Source organism: Mandrillus leucophaeus, unplaced genomic scaffold (genome assembly GCF_000951045.1).
Source record: "Mandrillus leucophaeus isolate KB7577 unplaced genomic scaffold, Mleu.le_1.0 Scaffold1451, whole genome shotgun sequence".
In the NCBI taxonomy this organism is placed as follows: Eukaryota; Metazoa; Chordata; class Mammalia; order Primates; family Cercopithecidae; genus Mandrillus; species Mandrillus leucophaeus.
In genome coordinates, this window is record NW_012101423.1 from 393061 (window position 1) to 415420 (window position 22360).

At 39.8% G+C, this 22360-nt stretch overlaps 1 protein-coding gene across 1 annotated transcript in view; it reads right to left on the reverse strand.

The window, feature by feature from the left end:
• Positions 1–22360, reverse strand: part of ADGB (androglobin) — a 237711-nt gene that overhangs the window by 7124 nt on the left and 208227 nt on the right. The window contains exon 33 of the mRNA XM_011974447.1: positions 20640–20861. Within this exon, the coding sequence (XP_011829837.1) occupies positions 20640–20861 (222 nt within the window). The remainder of the gene's footprint in view (positions 1–20639; positions 20862–22360) is intronic.

A 22360-nucleotide genomic window follows, 5' to 3' on the forward strand; every position in this document is an offset into this window, starting at 1 on the left:
CAGCTAATTTTTGTATTTTTAGTAGAGATGGGGTTTCACCACGTTGGCCAGGAGTTTTCTTTCTTTCTTCCCAATTATTATATCTATTTAGTTCATTTCCTTGTCTTATTGTATTTTCTAGGAGTTCTTATACATGTTGAAAAAGAGTGGTAACAGAGGACATCTTTGGCTTGCTCCTGATCTTAGTGGGAAAGCTTCTAATTCCTCACCATTAATGTTAGCCATAGGTTTTTTTGTAGAAAGTCTTTATCAAGTTGAGTGAGTTCCTCTCCCACTTGGATCTTTTTTTTTTCAAAATTATTTTGCCATTCTGGTTTTTTTTTGTTGTTGTTGTTTTGCATTTTCATATACGTTTTGGGATTAGCATATCAAATTCTGTAAAGTGTCTACTATGATTTTGATAGAGATTATACTGAATCTACATACCAATTTGAGGGGTATTACTATCTGAACATTAGGTCTTATAGTCCAAAGCATAAATGATCTCTTTATTTAGATAATTTAAAATTTCCTTTGGTGATGTTTTGTAGTTTTCAATACATAAATTCTACAGTTGGTTAAATTTATTTCCGTGTATGTATTATTGATGCTGTTGTGAATAACACTTTCTTCTCAATATCAGTTTTGATTGTTCATCAATAGTACATAGAAATAAAATTGATTTATGTTTACTAATCTTTCATCATGTGACCCTGCCAAACTCACTTATTCATTGCTTTTCTTTTTCTGATTTCTTAGAATTTTAGCATATAGGAGAGTGTTGTCTGAGAATAGAGTTTTACTTTTTTGTTTCTAAGATTGACGTGTTTTATTTCTCTTTCTTGATTGAACTAGCAAGAACCTCCTTTAAAATGTTGAATGTAAGTGGTTACAGTAGACATCCTGCCTTGTTCTTGACCTTAGGCTGAAATTATTCAGTGGTTCACCATTAACTATGATGGTTACTATAGGTTTTTCATAATTATCCTTTATCAGTCTGAGGAAATCCCCTTGTATTACCAGTTTATTGTGAGTTTTCTTTCTTTGTTCCTTCTCCCACTGTTTGTGCATTATTGTTATATATGTTTGTACATTATAAGCCCAACAATATAGTTTTATAAAAATTGTTTGTTAAATAAGTAAAAAAAATGGAAAATCTATTTATGTTGTCTTCTAAAATTTACCTACATAATTACCTTTCTTTGTGGCTATGAGTTCCCTCTGGATGTCACCTTCTTTCAGCCTGAAGGACTTCCCTTAGTATTTGTTTTAAGGCAGATCATCTGGAAACAAATTATCAAGCAAGCACAAACAAGTGCTTGTTTATTGTGAATGTGTTTAAATTTGCCTTAATTTTGATGAATTTTCTTTATTTCCTTTGTTTTCTGTCTCATTAAAATTTTTTTATTCCTTCTTTCTTTAGGCCTACTTTATTACTTTCTATCCAATTCGGTTTTTTTTTTTTTTCACTGCTGAATCTCCAACTATTTACTTATTTATTATCAACAGGTTTATTGGGAACAGGTAATGCTTGTTTATATGGATAAATTGTTTAGTGATGATTTCCGAGATTTTGGTGCACCCATCACCTGAGCTGTGTACACTGTACTCGATGTGTACTCTTTTAGCCCTCACCTTCCTCTCACCCTTCCCCCAGTCCCCAGAGTCCATTGTGTCATTCTTATGCCTTTGTGTTCTCATAGCTTAGCTCCCACTTGCAAGTGAGAATATACAATCTTTCATTTTTCATTCCTGGCTTAGTTTACTTTGAATAATGGTCTCCAACTGCATCCAGGTTGCTGTGAATGCCACTATTTCATTTCCTTTTATGGCTGAGTAGTATTCCATGGTGTGTGCATATATGCATATATACATATATATGTATATGTGTGTGTGTGTGTGTATACACCACACTTTACTTGTTGGTTGATGGGCTGGTTCTGTATTTTGCAATTGCAAATTGTGCTGCTATAAACATGTGTGTGCAAGTGTCTTTTTCATATAGTGACTTCTTTTCCTTTGGGTAGATACCCAGTAGTGGTATTGCTGGATCACATGGTAGTTCTACTTTTAGTTCTTTAAGGAATCTCCACATTGTTTTCCATAGTGGTTGTACTAGTTTACATTCCCACCAGCAGTATAAAAGTGCTCCCATTTCAACATGTCCACACCCAGATCTATTATTTTTTGTTTTTTTGATTGTGGCCATTCTTGCAGGAATCAGGTAGTATCACATTGTGGTTTTGATTTGCATTTCCCTGATAATTAGTGATGTTGAGCATTTTTTCATATGTTTGTTGGCCGTCTGTGTATCTTATTTTGAGAATTGTCTATTCATGTTCTTAGCCCACTTTTTGATGGGGTTGTTATTTTTTCTTGCTGATTTGTTTGAGTTCCTTGTAGATTTTGGATATTAGTCTTTTGTTGAATGCATAGTTTGGGAAGAATTTCTCCCACTCTGTGGGTTGTCTGTTTACTCTGCTGATTATTTCTTTTGTTGTACAGGAGCTTTTTAGTTTAATTAAGTACCATCTATTTATCTTTGTTTTTGTTGCATTTGCTTTTGGGTTCTTGGTCATGAAATCTTTGCCTAAGGGCTTTTTCTGATGTTATCTTCTGGAGTGTTTATGGTTTCTGGTCTTAGATTTAAGTCTTTGATCCATCTTGAGTTGATTTTTGTATAAGATGAGAGATGAGGATACAATTTCATTCTTCTACATATGGCTTGCCAATTATCCCAGCACCATTTGTTGAAGAGCGTGTCCTTTCTGCACTTTCTGTTTTGTTTGGTTTTTGAAGATCAGATAGCTGTAAGTAATTGACTTTATTTCTGGGTTCTCTATTCCATTCTATTGTCTGTTTTTATGAAAGTACCTTGTTGTTTTGGTAATTATAGCCTTGCAGTATAGTTTGAAGTTGGGCAATGTGATGCCTCTAGATTTTTTCTTTTTGCTTAGTCTTGCTTTGGCTATGCAGATTGGTCATGTTTTCACTATGTAGGCTCTTTTTTGGTTCCAAATGAATTTCAGGATTCTTTTTTCTAGTTCTGTGAAGAATGATGATGGTATTTTGATGGGAATTGCATTGAATTTGTAGATTGCATTTGGCAGTATGGTCATTTTGACAATATTGATTCTACTCATCCATGAGCATGGGATGTGTTTTCATTTGTTTGTGTCATGTATGATTTATTCCAGCAGTGTTTTATAGTTTTCTTTGTAGAGCTCTTTCACCTCCTTGGTTAGGTAGATCCCGAAGTGTTTTTTTTTTTTCTTTGCAGCTATTATGAAAGGGATTGAGCCTTGATTTGTTTCTCAGTTTGGTTGCTACTGGTGTATAACAGTGCTGCTTATTTATGTACATTGATTTTGCATCCTGAAATGTTACTGAATTCATTTTTCAGATCCAGGAACTTTTTGGATGAGTCTTTAGGGTTTTCTCAGTATACGATCATGTCATCAGCAAACAGGGACAGTTTGACTTCCATGGTGCATATGTACCACATTTTCTTTATCCTCTCTGTCACTGATGGGCATTTAGGTTGCTTCCATATCTTTGTGAGTAGTGCTGCAGCAAACATTCACATGCATGTGTCTTTATGGTAGAATGATTTATATTCCTCTGGGTATATACCCAGTAATGGGATTGCTAGATCAAATGGTTGAACTAATTTACACTCCTACCAACAATGTATAAATGTTCCTTTTTCTCCACAGCCTGACCAGCATCTGTTATTTTTGGACTTTTTAATAATAGCCATTCTGGCTGGTGTGAGATAGCATCTCATTGTGGTTGTAATATATATTTTTCCAATGATCAGTGACATTGAGCTTTTCTTCATTTGCTTATTGGCTGCATGTATGACTTCTTTAGAAAAACGTCTGTTCATGTCCTTTGCCGACTTTTTAATGGGATTGTTTTTCTCGTGTAAATTTGTTTAAGTTCCTTATAGAGGCTGAATATTACAACCCGTCAGATGGAGAGTTGCAAAAATTTTCTCCCTTTCTGTAGGTTGTTTGTTTACTCTGTTGATAGTTTCTTTTACTGTGCAGAAGCTATTAAGTTTAATAAGATACTACTTGTTAATTTTTGCTTTTGTTGCAATTGCTTTTAGGTGTCTTTGTCATGAAATTTTTGCCTGTTCCCATGTGCAATTGATTTAATACATTATAGTTACTCTGCATTCTGATTCCCCAAGGGATTATTGTGGCTTTTCTTTGTTTAGTTGTTTATTTACTTAGTAATTTGCTTGTAGAGTCTTATTTCCCCTGCAATTTTCAGATAATGATGTTTCTAACGATTTTCTTTAATTTTTAATTTTTATTTTTAATCCTAGCTTCCTTGGAGTCACCAATCGGTCAGAATAGTGGTTATACAATATTTTCTCGAAGATTTCTCTTAAACACCTTGATTTAGTATAGCTTCCACTCTTGACAAGGAGATCTTTATGTATTTTAGAGTACACATTCAAAGTTCTGGCAGCGTACAAAGCTGTCCCCACTTTCACTGGTTTAAAGTCTCATACTGAAACAAGGACAAGAAGATAAGATGGACCCTCTGTAGTCTCTCCTGAGTGTGCACACATTCCCAACATGTATGTAGCCATTCAGGTGCCCCAAAATATTAGAAGCTTATCAAAGCCCACAATGGCTCTTATATTACTCAGATCTTTCTGTCTTATTTTTGGCTGATCTGTTGCTCCTTGGCCAGTATTACAGTCTCAGGCAGCTGTGATGTTGGCTATTCCCAGTTGTTTGCCACCAAGTTCCCCATTGCTTTCAACAATGTCAATGGGCATGGGGACTTTCCATGAAGCCTCAAATCAGATAAGCCCCCATCTAGCATTGATATCAAGACTGCTGGTCCTCATGGTTGCTGTGCTATAAACCTTGGAACTGATGAGAGAACACCATGTTAATATGCCACAGATCCCCACTGTTCCTACCAAGTTTGGTAGAGAAACTAATACACCCCCAAAGATGCCTACATCCTAATCCCTGGAACCTGTGACTGTGTAACTTTATATGACAAAACCTTTGCAGATGTGATTAAGGATCTTAAAATGGAAAAAAAATATTCTGGATTATTCAGGTGGGCACAATATAATCACAAGAGCCCTTATAGGGAAAAGATGGAGATAGCAGAAGAGTCAAAGAAGGAGAAAAGACAATGGTCATGGAAGAAGGGGCAAGAGAGAGAGGGAGACAGAGAGAGTTGAAGATGCTGTCCTGCCGGCCTTGAATATGAGAATCAAGCCAGAGCCAAGAAGTCAGGTGGCCCTAGAAGGTGGAAAAGGAAATGGATTTTTCCCTGTAGCCTGTAAGAGGAATGCAGGCCTGCCAACACATTAATTTTAACATTAGTGCCTTTCAGAAATACAAGATAAAAAAATTTGTATTACTTTAAATCATGAAATTTGTGGTTATTTGTTACAAAATCAATAGGAAATGAATAAAATTAGATTCCTTTTTTTGTCATTGTTCTTAGTTTTAGTAATTGTTTTTTATTTAGCTTTATGCCCTCAGTTCATTTTTAGGTTTCTAAAACATTTTAGTATATGTTTTTTTCTAGTTTATTTTTGCTTCCTTCTTTTTTCGGGAGAAGTTGTGTCAAGTCCTCACTCTCCAATTCCACAGGTCCCAGCCCCCTTTCCTTAACTATTTAATTTTGTATGTAAATGTGGTTGTAATAGGCTACAGTAATATGGAAAATTGATTAATTTATAATTTGTTAGAAGTTATAACTCATTCAGAAATGTAATTTACTACAAACTTTTAAAAATATAAAAAACTATAATATCCAAATTATTTTTTCATTTTTTTCAAAAATATATAAAATCATGATAAACTTGTGAGAAAATAATAATATAAATCCCAACACTGATCTATTAGTAAAATAGAGAAAAAATTCATGTTTTCCATTTTATAACATGAAATAAAACATCCCTCAAGTATTAACATTTTAATAATATGACTCTTTTAGAAACCAGTGGGCCATAACTTCTTTTTTCATCATGGTTTTATAAGATCTTGGATTTCTAAAATTCATTTGCCTTTCTTGTGAATTTACTTATGTTGGGTGTATTTTTGTCATTTCAAACTTGGATTGTTTCTGTAAGTCACCAGTTCTGCTGACTCTGACTGAAAAGAAAATATTTCCTGATTAGATGTTTGTTTTTTCTTATATCTTTCTATAGTATTTATATTTAAATAGGGAAAGAGGGAAGGAGGCAGATAAGGTTCACTTGGATACCCATCTACAAAGCTATGCTATTTCAGAATAGGTTGTGAGCCTAGTGTGATGTCCTTGGGCCTCTAGAATAATATGCTCAATGTGAGTTGTGTGTGTGTGTGTGTACCATCTTCCATCTGCAAATTGGTCCTTTGTGGGATAAATTCTGAAAGTGAGAATGAGTTTTAAATATTTTATAGCAATTACACATTGCTGGGTCATTTTTATTGTATTTTACAAATATTTCCATTTGCAACAGAGTGATAGAAAAAAACTTCATTGTGATAGTGTGAGAGTCAAAAGACATGGTGAATAATATTTGACTGGTCCTGAGGTCAGGGAAAAATATTTGAGAATAAGGACCAATATTACCTCCAACCTCTGGAAGAGGTGGATTCCAAGGCACCGAGAGGTAAAAGGGAAAGCTAACAAAATCACTGGATTCTTGATGACAACTTGCAGTTGGGGAGCAAAGCTTAGAAGTGAGATCTGTAACGGTATTGTTTATATGCCTTTTACAAGGGAAGTTGTTCTACATGATTCAACACATGAAAACAAGAAGCTGAAAAATAAGACAACTTTTGAGGAGTTATGAATATCTATAACAATGTAGGAGCCAAACCACAGAAATCTCTCAAAAGATCTATAATCTATAATCTTTCACGAGTGATGCTTCTCCAGGAGTAAGTACCAAGAGGTGACCTACCAACAACAGGCACATGTATGCCCACACACAGAGATCCTGAAAAGAGCTCAGCATCTGAACCTTGGTTCCCAAACTGGATTACTCTACAACCATAGCTCCTGGGGTACATGGCAGTGTTTCAGTGCTGGAATCCTACAATGGCACACCTCTTCTTGGAGGGAGGGAAAGTCAGTTTTCCTTGATGGTGGGAGGTGAAGCCAGCTGGACTTCCTGGGCCAATTGTGGACTTGGAGAACTTTTCTGTCTTACAAGAGGATTGTAAAACTCACCAATCAGCACTCTGTAGCTAGGATTGTAAAACGCATCAATCAGTGCTCTGTAGCTAGCAAGGGGATTGTAAAATGCACCACTCAGTATTCTGTAAAAATGTACCAATCAGTGCTCTGTAGCTAGCAAGAGAATTGTAAAATGCACCAATCAGCACTCTGTAGAATGCACCAATCAGCTCTCTGTAAAATGCACCAGTCAGCACTCTTTAAAATGTACCAATCAGTGCTCTGTAAAATGCATCAATCATCAGGAGTCTAAAAGTAGCTAATTGTGGGGAAGATTGAAAAAAGGACACTCTGATAGGACAGAAATGGAACATGGGAGGGGACAAATAAGGGAATAAAAGCTGGCCACCCCAGCCAGCAGTGGCAACCTGCTTGGGTCCCCTTCCATGCTACGGAAGCTTTTTCTTTCACTCTTCACAATAAACCTGCTACTACTCACTCTCTGGGTCCATGCCATCTTTAAGAGTTGTAACACTCACTGTGAAGGTCCACAGCTTCATTCTTGAAGTCAGCAAGATCACAAACCCACCAGAAGGAACAAACTCAGACATCATGGGGGCTCGTCTGGGATATCGCCATGCAGTGAGTACCACCGGACCCCCTTCACTTGCTATTCTGTCCTATTTTTCCTTAGAATTCGGGGACTAAACACTGGGCACCTGTTGGCCAGTTAAAAGTGACTAGTGCAGCTGCCGGACTAAAGACATGGGTGTCAGGCTTTCAGGGAAAGGGCTCTCTAACAACCCCCAACTCTTTGGAGTCAGGAGCATTGGTTTACCTGGAACAAGCGTCCACTTTTCCTGCACTTACGGGCTGAGCCAAGGGACAACAGAGAGGAAAGCCGTTCAGCTCCGGGGTCCCAAGAAAAAGTTGGTTGAGCCTGCAGCCATGAGCAGAACTCTCAAAGTTACATCACCCAAGCCAGACTCACCCATCTATCCTATCTATCCTGGCCCTTGCCTCCTGGGTCCTAGTGCCTGTCAGACAAACTTCCTCCCACTTCTCTTATCTGAGGTTAGTCCTGATTCTAAAAACCACTCCCTGTCCTTGGTGCTCTTCTAGTTTCTCCTCTAAGGATGATTTTTTAATATAAATTTCAGGACTCTGCTCCCTTCTTTAGGCACTTGGCCTCACCAATCAGAAAGACATAATTTTTGCCCAAAGCCTGTCAGGGAGAGGCTCTCTGGAATTTTAGGATCCCTCCTTGGACTACCAGGCCTAACAAAGGCTATTCCTGAAGCTAGGGTATGAGGAGTCTCAGAAATTATATCCTTCCTATTTATGTGATGAGAAGTGAGGAAAAAAGGTGTCACTCTTTCAACCCTGTAGATCCCTTCCCTCCCTCAGGGTATGGCCCTCCACTCCATTTTGAGGCATATCATCTTTATAGGACAAGGATAAGGTCCCAATACTAACATGGAAAAATGCTTAGGACTCTAACTACCAGGTTTTTGAGAATGTGTCATTAAGGGTCACTAAATCCAATTTTTCTTGGACCTCTTTGGGGTCTAAGAGGAAAGGCAAGGGTGCATGTTTTTGAGAATGCGTCAGTAAGGGCTGCTGAATCCAACCTTCCTCGGTCCTTTTTGTGGTCTAGGAGGAAAACTAGTGTTTCTGCCGTGTGCAACTATTCCGAACAGCAGGGACCAGGTATTGTTGCAGGTTCTTGGGCAGGGGAACAAGCAAACAATAAAAATGCGGGCAGTTTTTCTTTCAGATGGAAAACACTGAGGCATCAACCAATTCACCCTTGAAATGCATCCTAAGACATTGGGACCAATTTGACCTGCAAACCCTGAAAAATAAGCAGCTTTTTTCTGCACTACGGCCTGGCCCCAATATTCTCTCTCTGATGGGGAAAAATGTCCACCTGAGGGAAGTATAAATTATAATACTATTCTGCAGCTTGACCTTTTCTGCAAGAGGGAAGGCAAATGGAGTGAAATACCTTTTGTCCAAGCTTTCTTTTCATTGAAGGATAATCCACAACTATGCAAAGCTTGCAATTTACATTCCACAGGAGGACCTTTCAGCCTACCTCCGTATCCTAGCCTCCCTACAGCTCCCCTTCCTGTTAATGATAAGCCTCCTTTAATCTCCCCCACCCAGAAGGAAATAAGCAAAGAAATCTCCAAGGGACCACTAAACCCCTGGGCTAACGGTTAGGTCCCTTCAAGCTGTAGGGGGAGTGGAATTTGCCCCAACCCGGGTACATGTCCCCTTCTCCTTCTCTGATTTAAAGCAGATCAAGGTAGACCTGAAGAAGTTTTCAAATAATCCTGATAGGTATATAGATGTCCTACAGGGTCTAGGGAAAACCTTCAACCTCACTTGGAGAGATGTCATGCTATTGTTAGATCAAACCCTGGCCTTTAATGAAAAGAATGTGGCTTTAGCTGCAGCCTGAGAGTTTGAAGATACCTGGTATCTTAGTCACGTAAATGATAGAATGATAGCCGAAGAAAGGGACAAATTGCCTACTGGTCAGCAAGCCATCCCCAGTATGGATCCCCACTGGGACCTTGACTCAGATCATGGGGACTGCAGTCACAAACATCTGTTGACCTGTGTTCTAGAAGGACTAAGGAGAATTAGGAAAAAGTCCATGAATTATTCAATAATGTCCACCATATCTCAGGGAAAGGAAGAAAATCTTTCCGCCTTCCTCGAGTGGGCCTTAAGAAAATATACTCCCCTCTCACCCAACTCCCTCGAGGGACAATTGATCCTAAAAGATAAGTTTATTACCCAATCAGCCACAGATATCACGAGAAAGCTCCAAAAGTGAGCCTTGGGCCCTGAACAAAATCTGGAGGCATTATTAAACCTGGCAACCTTGGTGTTCTATAATAAGGACCAAGAGAAACAGGCCAAAAGGAAAGGCAAGATCAGAGAAAGGCCGTAGCCTTAGTCATGGCCCTCAGACAAACAAACATTGGTGGTTCAGAGAGAACAGAAAATGGAGCAGGCCAATCACCTGGTAGGGTTTGTTATCTGTGTGGTTTGCAAGGACACTTTAAGAAAGATTGTCCAGTGAGAAACAAGCTGCCCCTTTGCCCATTTCCACTATGCCAAAGCAATCACTGGAAGGCACACTGCCCCAGAGAACAAAGATTCTCTGGTCCAGAATCCCCCAACCAGATGACCCAACAATAGGACTGAGGGTGCCCAAGGCAAGCACCAGCTCATGTCATCACCCTCACTGAGCCCCAGGTAAGTTTAACCACTGAGGGCCAGGAAATTGACTTCCTCCTGGATACTGGCGTGGACTTCTCAGTGTTAATCTCCTCTCCTGGATGGCTGTGCTCAAGGTCCATTACCATCCAAGGAATCCCGGGACAGTCTATAACCAGGTATTTCTCCCACCTCTTCAGTTGTAATTGGGAGACTTTGCTCTTTCAACATGCCTTTCTTGTTATGCCTTAAAGTCTCACACCCTTCTTAGGGAGGGACATATTAGCCAGAGCTGGAGCTATTATCTATGTGAATATGGTGAACAAGTTACCCATTTGTTGTCCCCTACTTGAAGAGGGAATCAACTCTGAAGTCTGGGCATTGGAAGGACAATTTGGAAGGGCAAAAAATGTCTGCCCAGTCCAAATCAGGCTAAAAGACCCCACCAATTTTCCTTATCAAATGTAATATCCCTTATGGCCTGAAACTCATAAAGGATTACAGAATATTGTTAGACATTTAAAAGCTCAAGCCTTAGTAAGGAAATGCAGCAGTCCCTGCAACACCCCAATTCTAGGAGTACAAAAAACAAATGGTCATTGGAGACTAGTGCAAGATCTTAGACTCATCAATGAGGCAGTAATTCCTCTATATCCAGTTGTACCCAACCCCTATACCCTTTTCTCTGAAATACCAGAGGAAGCAGAATGGCTCACTGTTTTGGACCTCATGGGTGCCTTCTTCTGCATTCCCCTGCACTCTGACTCCCAGTTTCTCTTTGCCTTTGAGGATCCCACAGACCACACGTCCCAACTCACGTGTATGGTCTTGCTCCAAGAATTTGGGGATATCCCTCATCTGTTTGATCAGGCACTGGCCCAAGATCTAGGCCACTTTTCAAGTCCAGGCTCTTTGGTCCTTCAGTACGTGGATAATTTACTTTTGGCTACCAGTTCGGAAGCCTTATGCCAGCAGGCTACTTGAGATCTCCTGAACTTTCTAGCTAACAAAGAGTACAAGGTGTCTAAATCGAAGTCCCAGCTCTGCCTACAACCAGTCAGATATCTAGGCCTAATCTTAGCCAGAGGAACCAGGGCCCTCAGCAAAGAACAAATACAGCCTATCCTGGCTTGTCCTCACCCTAAGACATTAAAACAGTTGCAGGAGTTCCTTGGCATCACTGGCTTTTGCCGACTATGGATCCCCAGATACAGCGAGATGGCCAGGCTGCTCTATACTCTAATCGAGGAGACCCAGAGGGCAAATACTCATCTAGTAGAATGGGAACCAGAGGCAGAAGTAGCCTTCAAAACCTTAAAGCAGGCCCTAGTACAAGCTCCAGCCTTAAGTCTTTCCACAGGACAAAACTTCTTTTTACATGTCACAGAGAGAGAGGGAATAGCTCTGGGAGTTCTTACTCAGATTCGTGGGACAACTCCACAACAGTGGCATACCTAAGTAAGGAAACTGATACAGTAGCAAAAGGCTAGCCTCACCCTTTATGGGTAGTTGCGACAGTGGCCATCTTAGTATCAGGGGCTATCAAAATAATACAAGGAAAGGATCTCACTGTCTGGACTACTCATGATGCAAATGGCACATTAGGTGCCAAAGGAAATTTATGGCTATCAGAAAACCGCCTGCTTAGATACTGGGTGCTACTCTTTGAGGGATTGGTGCTTCACATACACATGTGTGCAGTCCTCAACCCTGTTACTTTTCTCCCAGAGGATGGTGAACCAATTGAGCATGACTGCCAACAAATTGTAGCCCAGATGTATGCCGCCCAAGAGGATCTCTTAGAAGTCTCCTTAGCTAATCCTGACCTTAACTTACATACTGGTGGAAGTTGATTTGTGGAGAATGGGATATGCCATTGGTTATGCCACAGTTAGTGATGTAACAGCTCTTGAAATTAAACTTCTTCCCCCAGGGACCAGCACCCAGTTAGCAGAACTAGTGGTGCTTACCCAAGCCTTAGAACTGAAATAAATGTGTATACAGATATCAAGTATGCTTATCTAATCCTACATGCCCATGCTGCAATATGGAAAGAAAGGGAGTTCCTAACCTCTGGGAGAACCCCCATTAAATACCACAAGGAAATCATGAAGTTATTGCACATAGTGCAAAAACCCAAGGAGATGGCAGTCTTATATTGCCAAAGCCATCAAAAAGGTGAAGGAGAAAAGGCAGAAGGAAACCGTCGGGCAGACACTGAGGCCAAAATTGTTTCCAGGTGGAATCTCCCATTAGAAATACCTATGGAAGATGGAAGGACCCTTGGCATGGAACAACCCTCTCCAAGAGATTAAGCCCCAGTATTCCCTGATTAAAACAGAATGGGGACTTTCATGGGGGCATAGTGTTCTCCCCTTGGGGTGGTTAATGACAGAAGAGGAAAATGTACTCATATCTGAAGCCAGCCAGTGGAAAATACTTAAGGCCCTCCACCAAACCTTTCATATGGGTATTGAGAACACTCATCAAATGACCAAATCCCTATTTACAGGGCCAAATCTCCTCCAGACCATCCAACAAGTAGTCAAAGCCTGTGGGGTGTGCCAAAGGAATAATCCCTTGGTACATCATGAGGCCACTCTGGGGGAAGAAAGAATAGGTCACTATCCCAGGGAGGACTGGCAGTTAGACTTCACCCATATGCCTAAGTCAAGGGGATTTCAATACTTGTTGGTCTGTGCTGATACCTTTATAAATTGGATAGAAGCCTTCCCCTGCAAGACAGAGAAGTCTCAGGAAGTGGTTAAAGTCCTAATTCATGAAATAATTCCTAGATTTGGGCTTCCCTAAAGCTTACAAAGTGGCAATCTGGCTTTTAAAGCCACAGTAACTCACGGTATTTCCAGGGCGCTAGGGACACAACATCACCTTCACTGTGTCTAGAGGCCACAATCCTCAGGGAAGGTTGAGAAGGCAAATTAAACACTCAAGGGACACTTAAGGAAACTAACACAAGAAACTCATCTCCCATGGCCTACTCTTTTGCCCATGGCCTTGTTGGGAATTCAAAATTCTCCTCACAAAATGGAGCTCAGTCCATATGAAATGCTGTATGGATGACCTTTTCTCACAAATGACCTCTTACTTGATCAGGAAATGGCCAACTTGGTCAAGGATATAACTTCTCTGGCAAAATATCAACAAAACCCTAAAAACCTACCTGAAGGATGTCAAAGAGACAAGGGAACAGAGTTGTTCCAACTGGGAGATCTAGTGTTGGTCAAGTCCCTCTCCTCTACCTCCCCATCCATGGATTCCTTGTGGGAAGGACCATATTTGGTAATCCTCTCTACCCCCACTGCATTTAAGGTGGCAGGAGGGGAATCTTGGATTCACCACACCAGAGTTAAACTTTGGACACCCCCTGATGAACCTGCGGGACCGTCAGTTCAGGAGTCCCAAGATCAGCCAGACCAGCTTTGATACACCTGCAAACTGTTGGAGGACTCGCGTCACCTATTCTGGAAGGAAACGTCACAGACTAAAAAGGCTCCTACAGCTGATCCTGAGGAAAAACCTTTTCCTACTTAAAAAAGATAAATGAAAACCTATATAATCTTTAACACCTCTCCTTGCCCCTTTAATGGCATTCTTTTACTGTTTCTTCACATTATTAAGCAGTATACTAACCATACTCTATGCAGTAGGACTATATACTGTAGCTTCTGCCAGGACAGAAATCCTAATCACGTCAACCTTTTTTTCTATCCTCCTTCCTTCTGACAGCAATTTACTCCTACCTTTAACTCAGACTGGATAAAATGATCTCATCTTCCAGGGCACTCTCTTTACCTTCCTACTTACTCTTTGCCTATGTATCCCTCCTGCTTCCTTGGATACCCCACATAGTCGCCCCTCCCCTTCTACTAGCTCCTAATTACCTCTACAAGACTCTCAACTTAGCCCACTCTCTGTTAAACCAGTCCAGTCCTTCCCAGCCAAATGACTGTTGGCTTTGTATCTCTCTATCAGCCACTGCTTACATTGCCACTCCCGTTCCCGCAAAAAAAACCTGCGTCTTTACTAACTTAACCTGCCACCCCAATTATGAAGGAAAAGACCCTTTCCAACTTCTAAATATGCAATCATTAGCTGACTTCCCCATCTCTGATAGGACCAAGAATACCCTAACAGGATGCGCAATCCAGCTTTTATGCTCTTACATTTCTAACCTCACCTACTACATGAGCAATGAAAAGCCCATACACGGCCCTGTGACTACGAATACCATCTTAACTTTCCAAGCCCCTTTATGCATACAACACAACCTGTTATCAGGTCTGCCCATGGGGCATCTACTATCCCATCAGTGTAATTACACCTACAACTTCAAGCTCCAACTGATCATAGTAACTTCCAGCTCACCCAAAGAGCTCCATTCAGATGGCTTGTCCGCTTCTCAGGGCCTCCAAAAATAATCACCTCCTTCCTACTTAACAAACAGTCTGGGTTTTGTAATGGCAAACATACTCCCTGTATGAACATTCACCCCTGGACCCACTGCAGGGGCACCCCCACCACTAATGAATGCCTTCTCATCCCCTCTTTCAATCACTCTCTTGAATAGTTCTTAATAGATACAAAATGGTTTTTTCTCCAATGGGAAAATAGAACACAGAGAGCCACTCAGTTTGCTCCCAACACCCCTTTCCAGTCACTCACCGGAGTTGCCTTAGCAAGTACTCTACAGGTATGGGAAAATGAAAACAACAAACTCACACACCTTTTTAACGTACACAACCAGTTCTGTCTACCAAGCCAAGGCATATTCTTCTTATGTGGAACTTCAACCTGTATCTGCCTCCCTACCAACTGGACAGGCGCCTGTACCTTAGTCTTCCTAAGTCCCAACATTGACATTGCCCCAGGAAATCAGACCCTATCAGTGCCCCTCAAAGCTTAAGTCTGTCAGTGCAGGGTCATACAACGAATACCCCTACTTAGAGGGTTAGGAATGGCCACTGCTTCAGGAACCAGAATAGCCAGTCTATCTACTTCAGTATCCTACTACCACACACTCTCAAAGAATTTCTCAGGCAGTTTTCAAGAAATAATGAAATCCATGCTTACTCTACCATCCCAAATAGACTCTTTGGCAGCAGTGACTCTCCAAAACCGCTGAGGCCTAGACCTCCTGGCTGCTGAGAAAAGAGGACTTTGCACCTTCTTAGGGGAGGAGTGTTGCTTTTACACTAACCAGTCAGGGATAGTATGAAACGCTGCCTGGCATTTACAGGAAAAGGCTTCTGAAATCAGACAACATCTTTCAAACTCTTATACCAGCTTCTGGAGTTGGGCGACATGGCTTCTCCCCTTTCTAGTTCCTGCGACAGCCATCTTGCTATTACTCACCTTCAGGCCCTGTATTTTTAATCTCCTTGTCAAATTTGTTTCCTCCAGGATCAAGGCCATCAAACTACAGATGGTTTTACAAATGGAACCCCAAATAAGCTCAACTCACAACTTCTACTGAGGACCCCTGGACCTTTGACTGGCCTAGAGAGCTCCCCTCTGGAGGACACTACAACTGCAGGGCCCCTTCTTTGTCCTCATATAGCAGGAATTAGCTAGAGCAGTCATCACCCAATTCACAAAAGCAGGTGGGGTGTCCTGTTTAGAGGGGGGATTGAGAGGTGAAGCCAGCTGGACTTCCTAGGTCAAATGGGGACTTGGAGAGCTTTTCTGTTATAGAAGAGTATTGTAAAATGCACCAATTGGCATGCTGTAAAAATGTAGCAATCAGTGCTCTGTAGCTAGCAAGAGGATTGTAAAATGCACCAATCAGTGCTTTGTAAAATGCCCCAATCAGCACTCTGTAGAATGCACCAATCAGCACTCTGTAAAATGCACCAATCATCAGGAGTCTAAAAGTAGCCAATTGCAGGGAGGATTGAAAAAAGGGCACTCTGACAGAGCAGAAAGGGAACATGAGAGGGGACAAATAAGGGAATAAATGTTGGCCACCCCAGCCAGCAGCAGCAACCCACTTGGGTTCCCTTCCACGCTGGGGAAGCTTTGTTCTTTTGCTCTTCACAATAAACCTTGCTACCACTCATTCTTTGGGTCCATGACATCTTTAAGAGCTGTAACACTCACTGCGAAGGTCCGTGGCTTCATTCTTGAAGTCAGGGAGACCACGAACCCACTGGAAGGAACCAACTCTGGACACAGTGGCATGCAAACATTAAAATGATAATAAATGTTTTCAAGTGTTTGAGAAATGTCTTGCAGACATTTTGTGCTTGGAGATAGGTTGCTTGGTCTAGGTCCTCCTTTCCTGCTGACTTTTATCTTTCCTCTCTGTTCTTATTTCTCCTCTCTATGCAAAAGTATACCTGTTCACAACTACGTAGACTTTACTGCACATGTCCAAAGACTCTGATGGCCAAAGGTGTGAATAAATTAGGAGCAGATGAGCTGAAACTGGGGCATGAACTTCCATGCCTTACAATACTGGTCTGGGACTCTGGGTAAAAAAAAAGTCCATGCTGTGACTGCCCCTGGGCTGGTGCAAACTGATGAATCATGATTACAGTCAATTTTCTTAATTTAAAAATTACCTTATTAGTTTCAGAGCACAGTGTAGACTGCGTGAGTGGAGGTTGGTGCAGCCTTGGAGAAAATATTGATGAAAGAAATTGAAAGTGACATAAATAGAAAAACATCCTGTGTTCATAGACTGGAAGAATTAATGTTAAAATGTTCATACCACTCAATGCATTCCACATATTCAATGCAATCCCTACCAAAATTCTAATGTCGTTCTCCAGAGAAGTAGACAAAAACATTCCTAAAATTTGTATGGAACTCCCAAAGGCCCCATATAGTCAAAGCCATCTGGACCAAAAATAACAAAGAGGGAGGCATCACCAGACTTCAAAATACATTACAACGCTATACTAATCAAAACAACATGGTGCTGGCATAAAAACAGACACATCAACAGATGGAATAGAGGCTGAGTGTGGTGGCTCACGCCTGTCATCCTAGCACTTTGGAAGGCCAAGGTGGGAGGATAGCTTGAGCCCAGGATGTTGAGGCTGCAGTGAGCTGTTACTGTGCCACTGAACTCCAGTTTTGGGGACTGAGCAAGGCCCTGTCTCAAAATAAAAACTAAACTGAAAACAAATGGAACAGAACATACAATGGGAAACGGAGATCTCTTCAACAAATGGTGTTTGGAAAACCTGATATTCACATGCAAAAGAAGTAAAATGGACCTTTATGCAAGAATCAACTCAGGCCAGGGTGGCTCATGCCTGTAAACCCAGAACTTTAGGAGGCTGAGGCTAGAGAATTCCTTGAGCCCAGGAATTTGAGACTAGCCTGGGCAACATAGTGAGACCTCATCTCTATAAAAAATAAAATATTCACCAGAAATAGTGGCATGTGCTTATAGTCTCAGCTACTCAGGAGGCTGAGGTGGGCAGATCAATTGAGCCTGGGAGGTTGAGGCTGCAGTGAGCCGTGATTGAGCCACTGTACTCTAACCTCTCTAAAAATAAAACAAAAACCAAAAAAGATCAATTCAAAATAGATTAAAAACTTAAACATAAGTCCAGAAACTATAAAACTACTAGAAGAAAAACAGGAGAAACAGCCCATGATATTAGTGTGGGCAATATTTTCTTTGAATATGATCCTAAGAACACAGAAACAAAAGTAAAAATACACAAGTGGGGCTGTACCAAACTAAAAACCTTTGCTGTACAAATGAAACAATGAAAAGTGATGAGTCAACCCATGGGTTGAGTTAAAATACTCAGAAATCATGCATTGGATAAGAGGCTAATATTCAATATATACAAGGAACTTAAGCTACTCAATAATAAGAAAGCAAATAACTAGATTAAAAAATGGGTAAAGAACCTGAATAGATATTACTCAAAAGAAGAGATACAAATGACCAACACATATATAAAAAGATGATCAACATCTCCAGTCATCAGAAAAATGTACATTAAAACCACAATGAGATACTACCTCATACCTGTTACATTGGCTGTTATAAAAAAGATGAGAGATAACAAGCATTGGTGAGAGTGTGGATAAAAGGGAACTCAGGTACACTTTGGTGGTACTGGGAATAATTACAAGCCATTTGAAAAACCAGTATGGAGATTATTTGAAAAACTAAAAGTAGAATTGCCACATGATCCAGCAATCCTGCTTGTGGGTATATATCTAAAGGAATTAATACAAGTATGTGAAAGAGGTGTCTGTACTTGTATGTGGATTACATTATTCACAACAGCCAACATAGGGAAATGACCAAAGTACCCATCAATAGATGAATGGATTTTTCAAAATGTGGTATGTAGACACAATGGAATACTATTTAGTCTTTAACAAACAGAAAATTCTGTCATTTGCAACATTATGGACAAACCTGGAGGACAAGATGCTAAGTAAAAAAGCCAGCCTCAGAGAGACAAATACGGCATGGTCTCATTTATATGTGGAATCTAAAATGTTGAACATACAGATATTAGGATGGTGGTTACCAGAGGCTGGGGGGTCATAGTGTAGTGGACAAGGAAAGGGAAAATGTTTGTCAAAGGGTACAGTTAGTTTCAGTTAGCTAGCAGGAATAGGTTCTGGTGTTCTATTGCACAGCTTGGTGAACACAGCTAACAGTGTATTGGATGTTTCAAAATAGCTAACAGAGTGGATATTAAATGATCTCACCACAAGGAAATAATAAGTATTTTAGGTAATGAATACATTTATTAGCTTGATTTGATCATTCCATAACCTATACATGTATCAAAACATCCCATTGTACCCCATAAATATATATAATTATTTGCTAATTAAAAATAAAATTTCAAAAAGGATTACTTTGTTAGCACATAAGTAAGCAATTTGATATCAGAATTTAAGTTGCATTGTTTTAGCTACATTTTTCTATTTTATAGATGTTTAAATTAACTAAGGATGGGGAAAAGTTTGTGTTCAGTTAGAGATCACAATAGATGGAGACCAAAGAGCTGGGTTTAAATCCAAGTTCTACCCAAACTGCATCAGTTTCCTGCTCTCGGGTAAGTCATTTTTCCAATCCTGTCATTTTAGAAGTGGAGAGAGCAATATATGCTTTCTCTAATTTACGTAATCTCAAGTGAGATAAGAGATGGAAAAAATACTCTACAAATTAAATATTAATATTAAATTGAATGTGTTCTAATAAGTTTTACTGCTACCATCATGTGAGCTATTACCTATTGAATGGGCATATACTTTCAATATATTGCTTAAAAAATATCAGAATCTCCTGTTAGTATAGTAAAAGATTCCTTTGAATTTTGGAATTTTCCTCTTAGTATGGAAATCACTTAAGGACATGCTTTAGCTTTAAACACTTCTTAATTTTAAAATTCTCAGAATGGTTTAGCAATTTTGAGAAAGGGACCATTGTTGGCTTTTCTGAGAATACTTCTTATTAAGACTTCCTTCTTTGCTGCCTGGGTTCAAAACACGTAGAAAAATAGAGAGTAAGATTATACTATTGATCCAGGTTTAACCGGAGGATGTGGCTTGATGTGAGAGACAAATGGGCCATGATCACCTGAAGCTGACTGACTGTTCCAGCACAGTCTAGGTAGTGCTCACACCTGAAGGAAGAGCCTCATTTATTCTCTCCAAATGCATTAACAGGACATTTTGTTCCCTTTAAGACAGGAGGAGTTGAGGAGTTGCTTAGGAATTCATGGAAACTAGGAGTGTGGAAAGGCATTTTCCTTTGATCAGGGATTTAGTTCAGTTTAGTGAACAGATATGAATCCACATAGAAATGAATCAAGTCAGGGTGACTTGTGCACCACTGAAAATTGCTCATTTTCAACATTTAAAAAACTACATTCTTAAAATTTGTTATTAAAGGTAAAAAGGAAATCTATCATGTAGCATGCTACAGATAACACAAAAAAATCTGGGTTTAATGACAAGTGTATGTGTAAATGTTGGCATTTTATTTTTAGCATTTGTAGACACAGAAAGCCTATACACAGAAAAAAATATACCTGCAAATTTGTGTGTGTCGGGGGGCTTTTGCCAGCTTTTATCTTTTGGTTAATATTTTGTAATCAGGTCCTTGAGCAAATTCCCAACTGTTAAGTAAAATGAAAATCTACAAATTGAAAAGATATCTTTTCTACTTTTATAGCCTTAGCCGTCACTTATGTTTAAGTTAAAATCCTTTCCACAATTTTTATTTGAAAATACATGTTTATCTTACCAATGACAGCAATACTTACTAATGTTTTCCTTCCGTGTGCTCTGCTCACGCTCTTCCCTCCCCGGTGAAGATGCTCCTCCACTTTCGCTACTCGTGGATTTTGTCACATCCCTCAAGCTCTTAGTCAATTGCCACTTCTTCCACGCCACACTCCCTGATCCTGTTTGTGTCATCTCCTTGCTCTCTGAGCCTGCAGAATTCTTTGAGTTTGGCTCTTTTACACCACTTGCAGCTGTTTCTACTATAACAAGACATGTGCATTACTGAAAAAGCTTGCATTCCATGAAATCACATGCAAAGAGTAACAGGGCTTGATGATGGGAGCACAGATTTAGAGCAGATGACTCAAAAGCTCTATAACTTCTAACCAGAGCATTAGCAAAACTGTCACCCTAGAAGACTGACCCAGGCAGAAAGTGTGCCTGGAAACTGTCTCCATGTATTAAAATGTCATATAATAGAGGCTTTTAGAAGTTGAGACAACATAAACGGAAATGGGATATTTGAATTATTGGGGCTGCTGTGAAGGTGGGCCCTGCAGGAATTACAACTAGCCCTATGCTCACAATGGTTGATAATGGATAGACCTTTATTTAAAATTGTCTTAAAATAGAGCTGAACAGAGCTCTTTCTTGTGACGTCGTAAAGCTAGGAAATTTTTTCTTGATACTCTGAGTCTATTCAGTGTTACAGATCCCTAGCCTAGGAAAAACTATGTAAAACCTACCACAATTTCCACATTATATATAGACATTGTTTTCCTATTTATCAGTTGCGGGTGACCAAATTCATGTTATGTTTTGCATTGAATGAAAGGTGGTGATAGGAAAGTACTTAAGGGCATGAAGAAATGTTGAAATAAAAGGCAGATATGCAGTAGTCAAAGGTCGATTTCTTAAAAATATTATTAAAGTTGATGTATCCCTAGAGCAAGACTTGAGGAGATTGAGGAGGGGAAAAAAAGAGGTAAAAAGGAAACTTATTCCAGTAAGTTGAACTTACATAACATCGACAAATTTCTTATAAAATGTAGCTTACTATTCCAGGCACAGTAAGAAATAAAATAACTAAATAGTGAGACATACAGGGTACATATGAGTCTAAATTAAAATTCAAGAATAGGCAAAATTATTTAATGGTGATGGGGGTCAAACTAGTTGTTACCGTGAGGGAGGAAATGACTTGGAAACAAATGAGCAGGACTTTCAGTATGTGGTAAGTCTAATCTTGATCTAAACAGTGGCTACTGAGTATTCACATGCAAAAATTAATCAAGCCGTACAGTTACAATTGGTGGCTTTTGTTGTATGTGTGTTCTATGACAGGGTCAGGCTCTCTGAGTCCTGTTCTCAAGTAGGCCTTGTCCTTGGCCTGGTGACCCCAGTTTTAGCAAAAAATCCTGCTAAGTCAGTTTATCCAGAATGCTTCCACCCTTGATACCTAATCAAGTTCCTCTTTCCTGACCCCTGACGTCTAACCAAGTTCCTCTTAGTAATTTACCAACTACTCCCTCACCTATACCGTTGGTTTTAAATCCCCACTTGTTCCTGTTGTATCTACAGTTAAATTCAACCTTTCTCCCCTACTTCAGTAGTCTGGAATAAAGTCTTTTGGTCATTTTTAATGTATTCAGTGTAATATTTTATACACATACATTAAAACAAAATTTAAAAAAGTAATAAATCTATAGCCTAAAGGACAAGAACTGAATCCTATTCACCTTTGTTTTCCTAGCATTAC